The sequence below is a fragment of the Anguilla anguilla genome, chromosome 6, assembly GCF_013347855.1.
Source record: "Anguilla anguilla isolate fAngAng1 chromosome 6, fAngAng1.pri, whole genome shotgun sequence".
NCBI classification, from domain to species: domain Eukaryota; kingdom Metazoa; phylum Chordata; class Actinopteri; order Anguilliformes; family Anguillidae; genus Anguilla; species Anguilla anguilla.
Genome location: NC_049206.1, coordinates 56431322 through 56447066, shown reverse-complemented (window position 1 = coordinate 56447066; position 15745 = coordinate 56431322). Strand labels below are relative to the sequence as shown.

The window sequence follows — 15745 nt, the reverse complement described above, 5'->3', positions numbered from 1 at the left end:
AAACAAGCTTTAAATCAGAAATAATTGTTTAGTCTTTAATCTATCAGTTGCTTTTAGAGTCCTGGGCAGCATGGTGTTACAGCCGGTTCCTCCCTGGCAGGACAGCGGGGGGGGAGGATAAGGAGGAAGGCCAAGCTCACCAGTTTTGACTTAGAAATTCATAAGAGACAGAGAAATTATTACACACTGACTGCTGTAGGACCATCTAACTCTAACCAAATCATCAGCTGAACCCTTAAAAAAAATATGCAGTACTGCCTTCAGACCAGTGATTACAGGAAATGTCCATCTGCACCTTCTGTCAATCAAACTTTTCACACATCAATCAAAATGTATTTGTCAGGATTTTTTTTTTTTAAAAGTAGAATTAATTCTCGACAGGATACGTTTTTCCGAAGGTGATGAAAAGCCAAAAAACCTGAACCAATTTTGGAGGGGGGTGTGGGGGGGTGGGGGTGGGGGTGAAGGTAAACTTGGAAAATTGTACAAAAATTGTTCCCTGACAGAGGAGAAGGCGGTGGAGGAGGCCTGGTCCTGGAAAGCAGTGGAAAGGAAAACGTTGCTGTTCCGCCATGTTTCATTTTGTGCCCTGTGGCAGGGTTGAGCTCGGTTCGATGGAGCCTCTTTTCCTCCAGAGCCAGCGATCCTCCCTCCAGTTCAGCAAAGAGGACCAGGTGCTCCCCCCCCCCCCCCCCCAAAAAAAATCAGCTCAACCTGGCGTCATCTCCAACCCACGAACAGGATCAGTGCAGCAGAAAAGACACACGTGTTCCGGCCAACTGGACTACATCTAAAACCACCGTTTTAAAAACGACCCCACGGTGACACGGTGGCAAATTGCGTCTCTCGTGTCCTGAACTCGGATTTAAAAAGAAGAGAGAGAGTGAGGGGTGAAGTGCGATGGTTATTGCGGTGGAAGCATCGGCTGAGGGGGGGGGGGGGGGGGGGGGTCTACTGAGAATTTCGGGAGAACTGGCTCGGAAATAACAGGCCGTTGGGACCGCGGTGGTGGAACACGAAAAACAGAGGGAGATCCGCCAGTCCTGGAATGAAAATCGAAAGAGTGCAGTCACTCCCACTGTTTTACACTCTCCTGTTTGGCTGTCCTCTCTGTGCCCGTACAGTAACGCCATCACGTTCTCGTGGTTTATCTTTTTTTTTTCTCGATTATTTTTTACTTGCGGAAACTTTTTTGACAAAGAGGGGAGAAGGAAAAAAAGAAAAGAGTTGTTTTTGGTGCGTGAAGCAGCAGGACAAAACGTGTTGGTTTCATCGAGCACAACAAGGGCTCAGCATGTGGACTTCATTAAGTCATGTGAATGTAATGATGCCGTTTTTGAAATGACCTCCCGTTTTTTTCCACATGAGGGGTTGATACAGCACCGGCTTCATTAGTTTGTGTGGTGCTGGATTCTCTTCAGCAACACTCTTCACTTGTTTTTGTGGAAAAAAAACATAGCAATATAAACTCTGGCTCCATCGTGAGGAACACCGTCTTGTTTTTTTACTTTCCTTTTAACACTTGGAGCGACTGTTGAACCCTTACGTGCCCTCATAACTCAAGCTGGAGTGAAGAAAAACCGGGGGCGGATAATGTTCTGCAGTAAGCCAGGGGTCTGAAGGTTGCGTTTAAGCATTCAGTAACGGCCCTCCCACCTACAGGGGGCGCTCCTAATGTTCCTCTGACAGTGACGTGATTTCACAAAGTGAAAAAGTCTGCTGTTCAATATGCGAAAGGGATACATGTTTGCAAGTTCACAGAAAACATTTTAAGACACACACTTGCAAAATTGTAGTGGTCCAGTTCATGTTTTAATGTGAAGTTTTTAAACATCCATAAAGCTTCCTTAAAATGTTACATTAATCAAAGCTATTTTCTTGCCCTCAGTATATTTGTGCTTTTGTTTTCACGAAACCCTGATGTGACTGGCTCTCTTTGTTTTGTTTTTCAGGTGGACCTGATGCGAAACATTAGTAACATTCCCCAACCGTATCTTTATACCCGCCACGTGCACTTTTTGAACTTTACCAGGTAAGTTTAACTGCTAAACTTGCGCCTTTCACGACAGCCATTTTCAGAAATGCGAGCAATGTGGACCCGATCACGTTCGTTTTCATGTGACCGCAGGCGAATACTTCGCTAACCGATATCACGTTTCTTCTCTTGATTCAATTAAGTGGAAATAAGCAAGCGATGAACGATTTCTTTATTTGTTTTTTAACCGTCAGGTTTAGGATAGAACAGCCAGTGTACATAAACATCATACGAGACCCAATAAACCGGTTTCTGTCCAACTACTTCTTCCGGCGATTCGGGGACTGGAGAGGCGAGCAGAACCACCTGATCCGAACTCCCGGGATGAAGGACGACGAGAGATATCTAGTGAGTCTTCGTTTTTCAAATTTATTTTTTTAAATTTAGCTTTCATATATGTTGTGTTTTACATTAAATCCATATATTTACAGTATATTACGGTCAGTTCTATTTCCATAAGAGAATTATTATGCTGGACGAAAAATAGTGGGCATTTACCTCCCTTAGACCTTCCAGAATGTTCTCTTTTCCTGAATTTAGCATCCTGTTACTCTTGAGCAAGTGATTCCCTTCCTGTTGATCTCCACACGCTCCATGTTCCCAGCTTGTGAACCCCTGACTTTGATGTAATACAAGTATATTTATTACACCTTTTGTCCCGTTGCCTAAGAAGCTGCAGAACTTTCAGGATCCGTTGCACTAACCATTGCAGAAGTTGCAGAAACTGTTTCAGAATCCGGTGCATAAGTTGCTGAATCTGCTGCAGAAGTTGCAGAAACTGTTTCAGAATCGGTTGCTCAATCTTCTGCAGAAGTTGCAGAAACCGTTTCAGAATCAGTTGCAGAAGTTGCTGAATCTGTTTCAAAGGAGTTACAGAGTCGGTTGCGTTAGTTGCCGAATCCTCCGGGCGGCACTGCGCCTGTGTTAAGCCAAGCGCCGGACTGGGTTGACGAGGCCTTTTTTGGTGCTGGAGACGAGGGGGGGGGGGGGTGCGATTAAGGAGGAGACCCCGTTTGGCGAGGGGGTATGGTTAAGGAGGACGTGCCCGCCGCCCCATGCCCCCCTCTCCGCCCCTCTCTGCCCAGCACCTCCGCTGGACCTCAGCCAGATCGCCGCACCAATCGCCTCTGCTTGCCAAACGGGGCTTGTTCCGCGCGACCGAGTGCCAGACATGAGAGCGGGCCTACTCTCTCCCCAAAACCCCACCCACCCCCTCCCCTCCCACCTCCCCCTCCTCGTGTCCTATGATAACTATTTATGCCTAAAGTGATTAAGTGACACTCCATCAGTGTGTTCGTGGCAACAGCAACCACAAACACAAACACAGGAAACAAGTACTCAAGTGAAACTTTTAAAACTGGTGTGTTTTGGTTTTTTTTTGAAAATTATTTTTCAGATTTTTTTTGCCCTTGCATTCCTACATTAGGTTTTCAAGATGAGCTGAAGATTCTTCCGTCTCGTCTCAAACCCGATTTGTCCCATTCAAACCAACGTGAGGCAGGGCAGGGCAGCGTCCTTTATGAATTTGTCCCCGATAAAATAAAATAACACCAACTGTTTTTTTTTTTTAGCCAGCTAGGTCTGGGGCACACGTGTGCCGTCTTAGTGCATTACAGGGTAATACGACCCTATCTTTCTGTTCTGAAGCGTTGTTTACGACGCTGTTGCTTCAGAGTTTACAAACCTGGCGGCTACGCTGTAATTTGGGCCGGCCGCAGCCTGAAGTGTTTGTGGCGCTATGTCGCGGTATGTTCTGATAAGGCGCTGTGGGAAGGGTCAGGCCTCCGCGCATAGTTTTGGGTGGCCTCCTCTGTAAATCATTACAACTGGCTCTGGAGCTGAGCTTAACCCTACACATCGGCATGCTTCTGGAATTCTCCCTCACGCGCACACACACATGCACAGACCTACACGTTAACACACACATACACACACACACACACCTATACACATACACACATACACAGGCGTACACACAGACACGTGCACACACATACACATATATACATATGCACACACACAAGCATACATATACGCTCATACACATTCACATGCATACATATATACACACTCACTAACACACACACATACACACACACACGCACGCATACACATATTCATACACGCACACATGTAGACCCACATAGATCCGCACGTACGCTCACAGGCCCTGAGTGAATGTGTTTTCGGTTGGGATCTGATTCTGCTCTGTGTAATTAGGTTCTGTGAATGGGCCCAGGGGGGGTCGAGCATGTGAGGGGAGTTAGGTAAACATGAAGCACGTGAAGCCTTGCTCTACCCAAGGGCAGCAAGCCCCTCATTTCAGTCAGGGCGCTTCTCAGATCTCACTGTCGCCTGATTGGTCAGGAGAAGTTGTCTTAGGGAAGGGGGTTGGGGGGGAGCTTATAGAGGGGGTTAGAGGGAGTTTGTGGGGGGTAGGGGTGGGGGTAGAGGGGTTTAGAGGGAGTTTATGAGGGTGGGGGGGTGGGTAGAGGGGGTTATAGGGAGATTGTGGTGCTGGGGGGGGGGGGGGTAGAGGGGTGTAGAGGGAGTTTGTGGTGGTAGGGGTCGGGGTAGAGGGCATTAGAGGGAGTTTGAGGGGGGGAGGGGGGGCATCTCCAAGCCACGCTCAGGTCATCAATCCCCCCCTGTCCCAGATTGCTGTGACCCCCGACCGGGCCAGAGAGCGCCCTTAACCCCTGCGCCTGGCCCGTAACAGGCCTGTGCCTCAGTAAGAGTCCTCCGTCAGCGAGCTGCTCCCTCTGCTCCCTCTGCTCCCCCCCAGGTGCGTCAGTTACTGAGCTGCTCCCTCTGCTCCCCCCCAGGTGCATCAGTTACTGAGCTGCTCCCCCAGGTGCGTCAGTTACTGAGCTGCTCTCTCTGCTCCCCCCCCCCCCCCCCCCAGGTGCGTCAGTTACTGAGCTGCTCTCTCTGCTCCCCCAGGTGCGTCAGTTACTGAGCTGCTCTCTCTGCTCGCTCTGCTGTCCCCCAGGTGCGTCAGTTACTGAGCTGCTCTCTCTGCTCGCAGTCTCCACCGTCTCCGTTTTACCCTTTTTTCTTTTGTTTTTCTTTTTTTCGCTCGGCGGAGTCAAAACATCTGGCTGTGACTCACGCTGTGACCCACAGTTTCAGAATTAGCCTGGCGGGCGGAGCCTCTGCTGATGTTAGCCCGACGGCTCTGGTGTTCAGGCCGTTGTGCGGGAAAGAGAGAGAGAGGGGTCTGGGGACTGGGGGGATGGGGGGCGGGGTTTGGGGATGGGGGATGGGGGGAGTGGGCGAGCGGGGACTGGGGTTGGGGGGTGGGGCGTGGGGGGGGGGGGCGCGAGCGGGAACTGGGGGGGGGGGGGCTGGGGGACCGTTTCAGGAAATTGCATTGGGAGGTGGCAGGCGGCCCATCTGTTGCCTCAGGCGCACAGGACGGGGCCCCGGCCCCTGTTTGCATAGCTGCGCCGGCTTTGCCTCCTACCTGCGGGCGTGGCGTGGCCCGGGTCCGAGCGGGAAAACGCCGCTGCCGCTGCTCGCCGGATGAGAGGAGGGGTGAGGCGTGCCAGCGTCCCGCCGTCCCGCGGCGTCCTCCGGGGGGGGGGGGGCAGAGTCTCGGCACAGCACCGCTCCACGCGGGGGGGGGGGGAGATGTTTCCGTGCCTGCGAGAGGAATGAGGGGGATACCTTAACGGAGGAAGAGGAGGAGGAGGAGGAGTGTTCTCCTCTGACCTTGCAGACTAACCCATGCCCTGATCAAGACCACCATACAGTATGGCCTCAATGCCTTGGCGAGTGGTTTTAATCTTTTCCAGTCAGGAGCTGCTGTGTTCATTTAAGGCTTTTTTAATCTTCTACAGAAGGACTTCCCCTGGATTTTTTAAAAAGAAACATTGTCCAGATACTTGCCCCAAGTTTTACAGATGGGTGGCCAATGTTTTACACATGGATGTGTTGTGTTTTTGTTGGAAAATAACCCTCATGTGTGCACATTTTTCTGTGTGTGTTTTAATTGATCTTTTATTTATTTATTTTTTTAAAAGAACATCTGGATCAAAAATGTTGATGTCACCATCGGATTCCAGAGCCTGGATGTGGTTATTTGGGAATGGTGCGGAAAACCGGGGCGATATTTTAATAATAGTCTCCTTTGACTGTCTTGTATGGATTTTGTGTTTGTAAATAAGAGTCGACATGTTCCTGGCCATCTCCTAGGTGAAGGCCCCAGGGTGTTTTATTGCCTATAGAAATATGACGAATCCCATATGCTAGGTTATTAAGTTTTGTTTGGTATTGTCAGTTGTACGATTTAGGAACACACAGTGTGTACTGGCTTTGACATGGCTGAGATATGGCCGAGATTTTATTGAGACAATTTTTTTAATAGGCCAGAGGGGTCCTCGGGGCCTCGCGAGGTCTCTGGGCTTTGCTTAACCTTTGGGTGGCAGGCCAGCCATGGCCGTTAAACATGACGAACGGCCGCTTCCAAGAAAAAGCCCCGACGCGCTTCCCTATATCAGCCAGCGACTCAGCCGAAGCAAACAGGCCACTCTTTATTTACTGCGAGCCTTTTGTTCGCGGTGTAAAACGTGCGCGCGTGGGGCGGGGAAGGGTTTCGATTTCGGGCTTTAATGGGGTGTTTCGCTTCCCTTTGGATCGAGGCCGCCGGCCCGTTTGAAAACCTGACGCTGTCCGACGCGTCGGAGGTGAAGCCCCCGCCAACTCCGCCAACTCCGCCAACTTTTTTCATTAATTTAAACGTTTGGATTTTTATTCATGGCACTGCTGTTGCCTTAGCTTTTATTGTGGCCACCCCCCTGCCGTATTTCGGTTAGCAGGAAGACGTGGTTTATCGTTGCTTTTCATACTGCTGTTCTGATTGCGCTGTGCTTTTATCGCAAATATATAAATTGGAATGTTCGTAACTGAACATTCTTAATGCTGATGTCACAATCACCACTGGTAACTGAAAGCGATGGAGTTCCAGAACACTGACTTTCGAAAAAGAACATTCCAGAATACCTACTCTTCTGAGGGTTAACGAACACAGGCATGGGCTTGGTCTCGTCGTCCTTGGCCAGAGATAACAGTCTCTCTGCAGACCTCTCCCTGACCTCCCGGCTGGCTTTGTTTGGGGGACATGGAGGCCAAACAAAACCTTTTTTTTTTTTTTGTAAATAGCTGTGAGAGTAGACGCTACCAATTGAGTAATATTTCTCATTTACTAATGTTCAATATTTTTCTTTTACCGACATTGTAATCTGTGCAGGCAAGAATTAAGTGTGTTTACCAGATATTTCTTCGTCATATACACGGGCTGTTCTGGGCTCTTGGACAGTCTTGCTTGTATATAGAAGCAACGTGATTAACTTTGATTGTACGCTAATTGCTGCTATGGCTGAATAAGCTTTTAATAATAAGAACAGAGATTTTGGGGAGGTTTTTTTACCTGCTAATAAATGCCTGCTGGTTCTCTACCACAACAAAAAAATCTTCAGAAAACCCCAGCGGGTGGTGTGGGTGGTTAATTGGTTAATCCGAGCGATCTGTTTCCAGTTTCTTTTTCTCAGTAACAGTTAAATCCCTCCCCTGCATTCCATGTACTGGCCCCTAGACAATCAGGGAATCTATGGTGGGGTGGGGGGGGAATGGGGGTGTTTGCTGTGAGCTGCCATTTTCCTTGTTATTGCTTTATATTTGTATATTGCTGTCGCTGTCGGTATTGTATAGACATTTTGTTGTATAGGAGTTGTTAGTGCTTAAAACAGTTTGAGTATGTGGTTTCAACTTAAGGCTGGGGATTTGAGCTCATCTGTGGAACTTTAATCAGACGTGTGAAAAGTTAGACCCCTTTGCACTCTGCCCTGCATGCCGGCGTCTTTGGTTAATCGGTGAGGGGTCCCGTCTGTGTAACGATGCCTGGTTGGGCATCGCTTCAAACGGGTAGGAAACGAAAGAAGGAGATCGGTTCCATCTCGATGTGCTGCTGGTGTGGGAGGCTCAGTGTGGCTGAGGTCACGCTGCTGTGTTTTGTTTGACGCGATGCAGGTGAGAACGGGCCGATGTCCTCGCTGCTCTCATCACCGTATCGCAGTTTTTAAAGAGCTGTGTGCTCTCTCGCAGGATGTGGTTTTGTGTTTCTGCATCTTTTCTGGGATGACGACCAGAAGATGAGATGTGCTTTTCACCAACTTTTTTTGGGGGGGTATGGGGGTTTGGGTGGGCTAAACATGGTTCACATCTGCCCCCTAGTGGCACCAGTGTGCAAATCCATTTGGGCAATGATTTTGGGTTAAGAAGCTGTTCGCATATTTGGCATAAGGTCATTAGTCTTCAAGCCAGTGGAATAATCCTCCCTGATGATGTAAACAGTCTCATGATGATGATTGGTTTATACAAGGATACTCATGTATCTTAATTATCATTGTATTCTCAGTGTTTGTTCTGGAAATTTAAAGGCTCCAGTAATTTTTTTAAAATCCTCCTTGATTTGTGTGGTTTGCTTCATATTGAAGTTAAATAAAGTGTCTTTTGATGTCTATTGATCTGTTGTCTACCTCATTATAAGATAAAATAAACCAGCAGTCCACATGTACATGCAGAGAGTAGTGAAATATCTGTGAGGTCCCTCATACTAAAGAATGGTGCTGTTATCCATTATTGTGACTGATTTGAAAAGCGTCTGTTTGTAACATCAACAGAAAGCCTTGGTCTTACACCCTGGCCATTTGTCATCTCCCCGCTCTGTTTATTTAACGTCTGAAAATAAACAACGTCAGTTTACGAGAAAATAATGTGGGGGGGGGGGGGGGCGGTGGGGGCGGGGGGGGGGACAGGTCATCAAACCGAAAGCGAAAGCAAACTCAGAGATATTTTCAGGACCAGTCTCTCCCTCCTTTCCCTTCCTCTGTTTAAGCAGAAGAAAGGTTCAGATACACTTCTTCTCTCGGTAGTTAAGTCAGCCAGGTTCACTTTGGCATTTGGAAGGGGGGGGGGCGGGGGGTGTGAGAGGGGAGAGGAGGGGGTTGGAATTGTGTTCTACCTGCAGGGTTAAAGGACAAGAGGCCAGGTGTAAGAATGTCAATATTTCTGTAAGGATTGCATGACATCCCCCTCCCCCAGGCCAGGATTTAACTCTTTTTTTTTTTTTTATGGACCCCCCTGCTTCATTGCAGCAAAGCCCCCCCCCCCCCCCCCCCCCCCCCCGCCGCCCCCCCCCCGCGCCCTTCCCTGTGTTGCCTGTTAAGGGCCATCTCAAATATTTCCTTTTCCTTACGCAGGACATCAATGTGTGCATCCTTGAGAATTACCCAGAATGCTCCAACCCTCGCCTCTTCTACATCATCCCCTATTTCTGCGGGCAACACCCCCAGTGCAGGTAAGACTCACCTGTTGTGTCTGTGGCCACACCCAGTTCTGATAGGAATTTCCTCCTGTGGTAAATTGGTAAAATAACAAGCATGCTATGTTAGAAACTGGTCAGTTATATTAATGAGGGCTACACTCAGTCAGTCTGCACTAGTCTTATAGAGAGTCCGTAGCGGCTCTGGCCTTGGCTCTGTGAACGGGTCGGAGCGTCAGGCTCGTCCCTGACGACACGCTCGCTGTCTTCCGCCCAGGGAGCCTGGCCTGTGGGCGCTCGAGAGGGCCAAGCAGAACGTTCTGGAGAACTTCCTCCTGGTGGGGGTCCTGGAGGAGCTGGAGGACGTCCTCCTCCTGCTGGAGCGCCTGTTACCTCACTTCTTCACCGACGTCCTCAACATCTACAAGAGCCCAGGTGCGGCCTTCTCCCCCCAAAATCCCCCCCCACCCCCTTCCCACGTACCCCTGCGGTAATCTTAAACTAAAAACCTTCTGTCTCGCCACGGCGGTCTGAAACTCACAACCTTCTGTTCCGACACAGCGGTCATAAACTCACAACCCTCTGTCCTGCCATGGCGGTCATAAACTCACAACCCTCTGTGCTGCCATGGCGGTCATAAACTCACAACCCTCTGTCCTGCCATGGCGGTCATAAACTCACAACCCTCTGTGCTGCCATGGCGGTCATAAACTCACAACCCTCTGTGCTGCCATGGCGGTCATAAACTCACAACCCTCTGTCCTGCCATGGCGGTCATAAACTCACAACCCTCTGTCCTGCCAGTTTGTTTACCAGCAGAGTACATCCATGGAGTTGTTGAGTGTACTGTACTTCTCTCATATCAGAGTGTGAACCTGACCAGGCTAATTAGTACCCCAAGGTTAGCGGGGGCTCTGAGAGAGTGAGAGTGTAAGAGAGAGCGTGAGTGAGAGAGAGTGAGAGAGAGTGAGAGAGAGCTTGAGAGAGCGTGAGTGAGACTGTGAGACCTTGAGCACATACAAGTCATTATAGCACACACAAAACTAATAACAACCAATGATTGGTGGAAAACAAATACCCTGACCCAATCACTGGTCATGTTATTGGTTTTGCGTGACCCTTAATGTTGAGTGGTAGCACTTGGAAGCTTGGTCTATTGCTGAAGGAGGTCAGGTGACTGTGAGACGGTGGGAACAGAAGCACAGATTAAATCCACACCACCGCACTGGGGCTTAAGGAAACCATGTGTCAGTCACGTTGTCACGGTGACTTAGAATGCAAAACCAAGTCTCCTGTGAAAGGCCTCTGTGTGGACCTTGTGTGTACGTTATTTAAAATAGCCGAAAAGGAACCCATTTATGTGTAGGGATTGGGATTTCATTTGATTTGTTCAAACATTATGCATTAGTACTTTTTCTGATTCGTTCTTTGCTTTTGTTGGAGTCTGTTCCAATTCTAAGAAGTTGTCTGCAGTTTTACTTTAGTTGTAGTCATTTCCAGTTCTAAGGAGTTTTCCCCAGTGTTACTTTACTTGTAGTCAATTCCAATTCTAAGGAGTTTTCCCCAGTGTTACTTTAGTTGTAGTCATTTCCAATTCTAAGGAGTTTTCCCCAGTGTCACTTTAGTTGTAGTCAATTCCAATTCTAAGGAGTTTTCCCCAGTGTTACTTTAGTTGTAGTCATTTCCAATTCTAAGGAGTTTTCCCCAGTGTCACTTTAGTTGTAGTCATTTCCAATTCTAAGGAGTTTTCCCCAGTGTTACTTTAGTTGTAGTCATTTCCAATTCTAAGGAGATTTCCCCAGTGTCACTTTAGTTGTAGTCATTTCCAATTCTAAGGAGTTTTCCCCAGTGTTACTTTAGTTGTAGTCATTTCCAATTCTAAGGAGTTTTCCCCAGTGTTACTTTAGTTGTAGTCATTTCCGATTCTAAGGAGATTTCCCCAGTGTTACTTTAGTTGTAATCATTTCCAATTCTAAGGAATTTATCCCCAGTGTTACTTTAGTTGTAGTCAATTCCAATTCTAAGGAGTTTTTTGCTGTGTTGGTTACAGAACTACTTCATGGCAGGAGTCACATCGCATGCTCTAAGTGAGCCAGTGCATTCTGGGATTGACAGCGCGTGACCGCTGAAAAGAGTGGTTCACTTGCCTGTCATCAGATTAGGGAGAAAAAAATTAAAATCCGTCTTCTACAAAACAAAACAAAACGTGGAACTTTTTTTAGCCACGCACTCGGTCTGCGCGCACTAGAGGGAGCCGTGAACTCTGTTTGAACCGTGGGGGCGCGGGGGTGGGGGGCGTGCTGAGCTTTTCGGAAGGCCGTGTGGTGATCCAGAACTCCAGAGCCGCAGAACGGGTGGGGGGGGGGGGGAGCTTTGCTTTGCTGGCGCTCGTCACTGGTTTTTTTTTTTTTTGGTTTTTTTTGTTTGGTTTTTTTTTTGCATGAGGCCTGTTCAGATGGGCGGGGCTGTGACTGTAACAGCTTCTGGCTCCAGAACCGCACATTCACATTCTCATTTAGGCTCTTATTCAGAGAGCCCTGCGCCCTTTTACTCTGTATTTTTAATTTATTTTTTTAAAATGTATTTTCTGGAATTAAACCAGAAACTGTGCGTCCGGAGACACGATTGATAAATTTTGTTCAGTAAGAAATTTCAGGTTGATTAAAAATTAATTAGGAAATCCATTGACTTTTAAAATACATTTTTGATACACATACAGTTAATGTCTACTACTGAAGTGCGGTACAGGTGGAGTTCCCCCGTCTTGGATTCAAACCTGCAACCAGCATTTCTGGAAGCCCAGCTCTCTAACCATTATAGACAGCTTAGATTTATTTATTTATTTGTTTATTTATTTGCATACATACAATTTTTTTTGTAGGGATGAATACTTACTGAATCAATTCAGGCCAGTTACATCACTGAAGTGTACATTGGCAATGTCCCATCTGGGAATTGAACCAGTGACCTGTTAAGCTGAAAGCCCACCTTGCTGACCCAATTGTACTATAGCATTGCATTCCTGTGCGTAACCCCCCTCTCTTCCCCCCCCCCGCCCCCTTAATTTCGGCAGATTACAGGAAGATGGGGAACATGACGGGGACGGTGCGCAAGCAGACCCCCTCTCTGGAGGCGCTGCAGGCCCTCTACCAGCGCATGCGGTACGAGTACGACTTCTACAACTTCGTCCGGGAGCAGTTCCACCTCACCAAGAGGAAGATCGGCCTGAAGTCGGCCTCCCGGCCCACCCACCAGCCCAACTTCCTGCTCAACCTGGCCCTGAAGACCCAGGAGCCCCTGGAGGAGGACGAGGAGGAGGAGCAGGAGCCCGAGGACGACGTGGAGGACGCCAACAGCTGGTTGGCGCAGCCCTGATGGTCTCCGTGGAGACGGGCGAGCTCGTGGGCGGGGCTTAACGGGGAAAGGGGGAGGGGCTCCGCTCCAGGTTTCAGCATTCCCACCAGTCGCTTGGGGGTGTGTGGATGACGATGACATCCGTGTTTTTACGGGTGGCCGTGCCTACCCAGCGAGGACACAAGCGTGTGCTTATCATGTGCCAAGAGCTCAGAGCATTCAGAAATAGATTTTGTTTTTTGTTTTTAAAAGTTTTTGTTTTTTTTCTTTGCTCAGTCCGGGAGACTGGCGTATCTGAACCCTTCTGGCCCCGGGTGGTCCCGGAAGCCGCCGTCGTCCGTAGAAACCCGTCTGTCGATGGACGCAAAGCGACGTAAGGGCCAGCCGGGAGAGCACTTGAAAAGTCGCCGCAGGAATGGCGGTCTGGGGGTCGCTGTCCCAGTCCGGCAGCGTAAGAGCCCCAGTGGGGGTTACCCACCCGCCCGCCCGCCCACCCACCCACCTGACCCCCTGACTCTGTCTGCCGCGTTAACTCCGTCTTTGCCAGAAGTTTGCGTCGCCTTAATGCAAAAAGCCAGAGGTTTGGTCGCCTCACAGATCAAACCAGATCGAACCGGATCAAACCAGATCGAACCGGATCGAACCGGATCGAACCGGATCGAACCGGATCGAACCAGATCAAACCAGATCGAACCAGATCGAACCAGATCTCTCGAGCGCTCTTCCGGATCTGAAAGCCTTACTCTGAGTTGCGATTAGTAACGTTTGAACATCCACTGCCGCGTGTAATGTCGCCCTGTAGAGATGGACTGAAGAGCCCGATGTTGCTAGCTCCCGGCGCTGGACGCTTCGCCCTGCGACTCGGCCGGCCAATCGTAGCTCTTTGTTCACAGTTGGGAATGCCAGGAGTCGCTGTTTTAAATCTGCGGCCCTGCCCCACCGCTTCCCGCTGCCATAGAGACATCTATTCCACACGTCTGTCATCTCTTCTCCTCGGTCCGGTCTTTGATTTAAGGGTACTGTGGGAAACGGAACATCAGTGTGCAAAAGGGTGATCAGCACTGGTCTCTCTCTGCGTGATTGGCTCCGCCTCCCCCGGGGGGGCGGGGTGTCACGGTCATTAAAATGCAAGCCAATGACATTTCAACACCAAAACTAACAGTGCTGTATTCTGTATTGCGTCCCTGTGCGTGATTCTGAGTTGTGACATCATAATAGAGGGCCGGTGAGCTGCAAACAGGGAACGCACATTTAACCCTTTGAAGAGTAGGCTTTTCGGAATGTTTTTTTTTTTTTTTTTTCTTTTTCAAAAGTTGTCAGTGTTCTAGAACTGAGTTCTTTTATTTGCCAGTAGTGATTGTGACATCAGCATTGGAATGTTCGGTTAAGAACATTCTAATTGCGTATTTGTGAACTTACACCGTTAAAGGGTTAAACCGATATCAGTCCTGCATCTGTGCGTTTCATCAGCTGATAAGCTTACCGAATTTAACGTGGAGCGCCCCTCGTGCAGCTGACTCCTAATCTATTTACTTTGTGTCGTCTTATGATCCAAATGTGCACTCCAAATCAAATCATTGTGATTTTAACAAATTAAAAAACGAGTACCTTAAATAATGATATTTTATTAAAACAAAGAGACAGGAGATGTATATTTTTTACTTAGAAACCTATTTTGTTTTTGGTTTTGTTTAGTTTTTTAGTTTTTTTTTTTTTTTTTTTTTCATAATTTCAACATCACTAAAAATGATTTTGCGTGTAACCAGGGTCGGCATGGTTACGGTATCAAATGAAGTTTTCTCTGTTCCCTGTTTGTGTTTCACAGAATGTCATTCAGACGCAGGTACCTGTAACACACTTCTGTTCTTGTGTACCAGTGTTTGTACTGGTAATATGCCAATACTGTGGCTGTCTTAGCTGGCTCACAGTGCCTCACTGTCTGTAGAGGTGAATCTGCCAATCCCAGTAAACCGGACAGTATTTGAAAAGGATTTGCAGGTTTGATCAGCGGTTGGGAAATGTTGTCTTTAAACATAAATTCAGGATAATCAGGAACAAGTTCACCAAAATATGAATTCAGAGAATTCAGCGTTGAATGTTCTTCCATTTTAGCTTGCAGGATAGAGGGAGGTCTTCTAACAGTCTTCTGACCATGAGAAGTTTTTTGAGATCTGTTGAAACATTACTGTACAGTAATAGGGGTTTGGTTCCATTGCATTTTTTTGTTGTCGTTGTTGTTGTTGTTGCTGTTGTGCTTTCTCAAATGGAGCACAAATGTTGTGCCGTTGCGGTTCAAAGCTTTTCCATAAACGAAACCAGTCTTTTACTTCAAAAAAAAAAAAAAAAAAAAAAAAAAGGCCCAGTCTGTGTGCTTGACACCAAGCAAATCTAAGAACGGTAATTTTCCAAACCTAGTCTAACAAAACTGTCAGCCAAGGGTTTACTGCTTGATCATTATTTGGATCTGACTGAGGCTCCTAATCTGTAACATACTTGCAAACTTCTGAAGGCCGAACTCTCCAGATGTTTGTTCAGCGTCGAAACCCTTTTCCCGTGCCTCGTCATCCCCAGTACAAATTTGTCTTTAAAAGAAGTTGGCACATAATATTACGTAGTATAAATGTTATAATCTGGTGTAACTTCACTCGTCATACTCACATGCCAGTTTAATATACAGCTTTTTGTATTTAAAAAAGAGTGTACTGTGTTCTGAATGATCTTTTTTGACAGTTTAATTTATTATATGTGTATACGTCGCATTCCAGATGTTTTTTCTCAGGAAAAAAAAAGGTGTTTTTAGAGAGAATTTGTGCTTCAGCATTTGGCATCTAACAGTTATCAAGTACTTTGTTATTAGCATTTATCAGAGTTTTAAGTACCTAAATAAACGTTTGAACTGCCTAAATGCCTGCTTTGTTGAGGAACCTTTTGGTTTTTTTTTTTTTTTTGTTTTGGTTTTTTTTTTCAAAATGGAACTATCTGTTGTCTTGGACAGCTTTTGAAATAAATACCTTCTAACAAAATTAACTCTT

The 15745-nt window shown here is 47.5% G+C and overlaps 1 protein-coding gene across 3 annotated transcripts in view; it reads left to right on the top strand.

Annotated features, from left to right (window-relative positions):
• usta (uronyl 2-sulfotransferase a) overlaps nt 1–15745 on the top strand; it is a 70154-nt gene extending 54409 nt beyond the window's left edge. For all 3 annotated transcript variants that reach the window (XM_035423890.1, XM_035423891.1, XM_035423892.1), the window contains 5 exons: nt 1953–2032; nt 2230–2383; nt 9298–9395; nt 9637–9794; nt 12433–15745. In XM_035423890.1, the coding sequence (XP_035279781.1) occupies nt 1953–2032; nt 2230–2383; nt 9298–9395; nt 9637–9794; nt 12433–12734 (792 nt within the window). In that variant the 3' untranslated portion in view covers nt 12735–15745. The remainder of the gene's footprint in view (nt 1–1952; nt 2033–2229; nt 2384–9297; nt 9396–9636; nt 9795–12432) is intronic.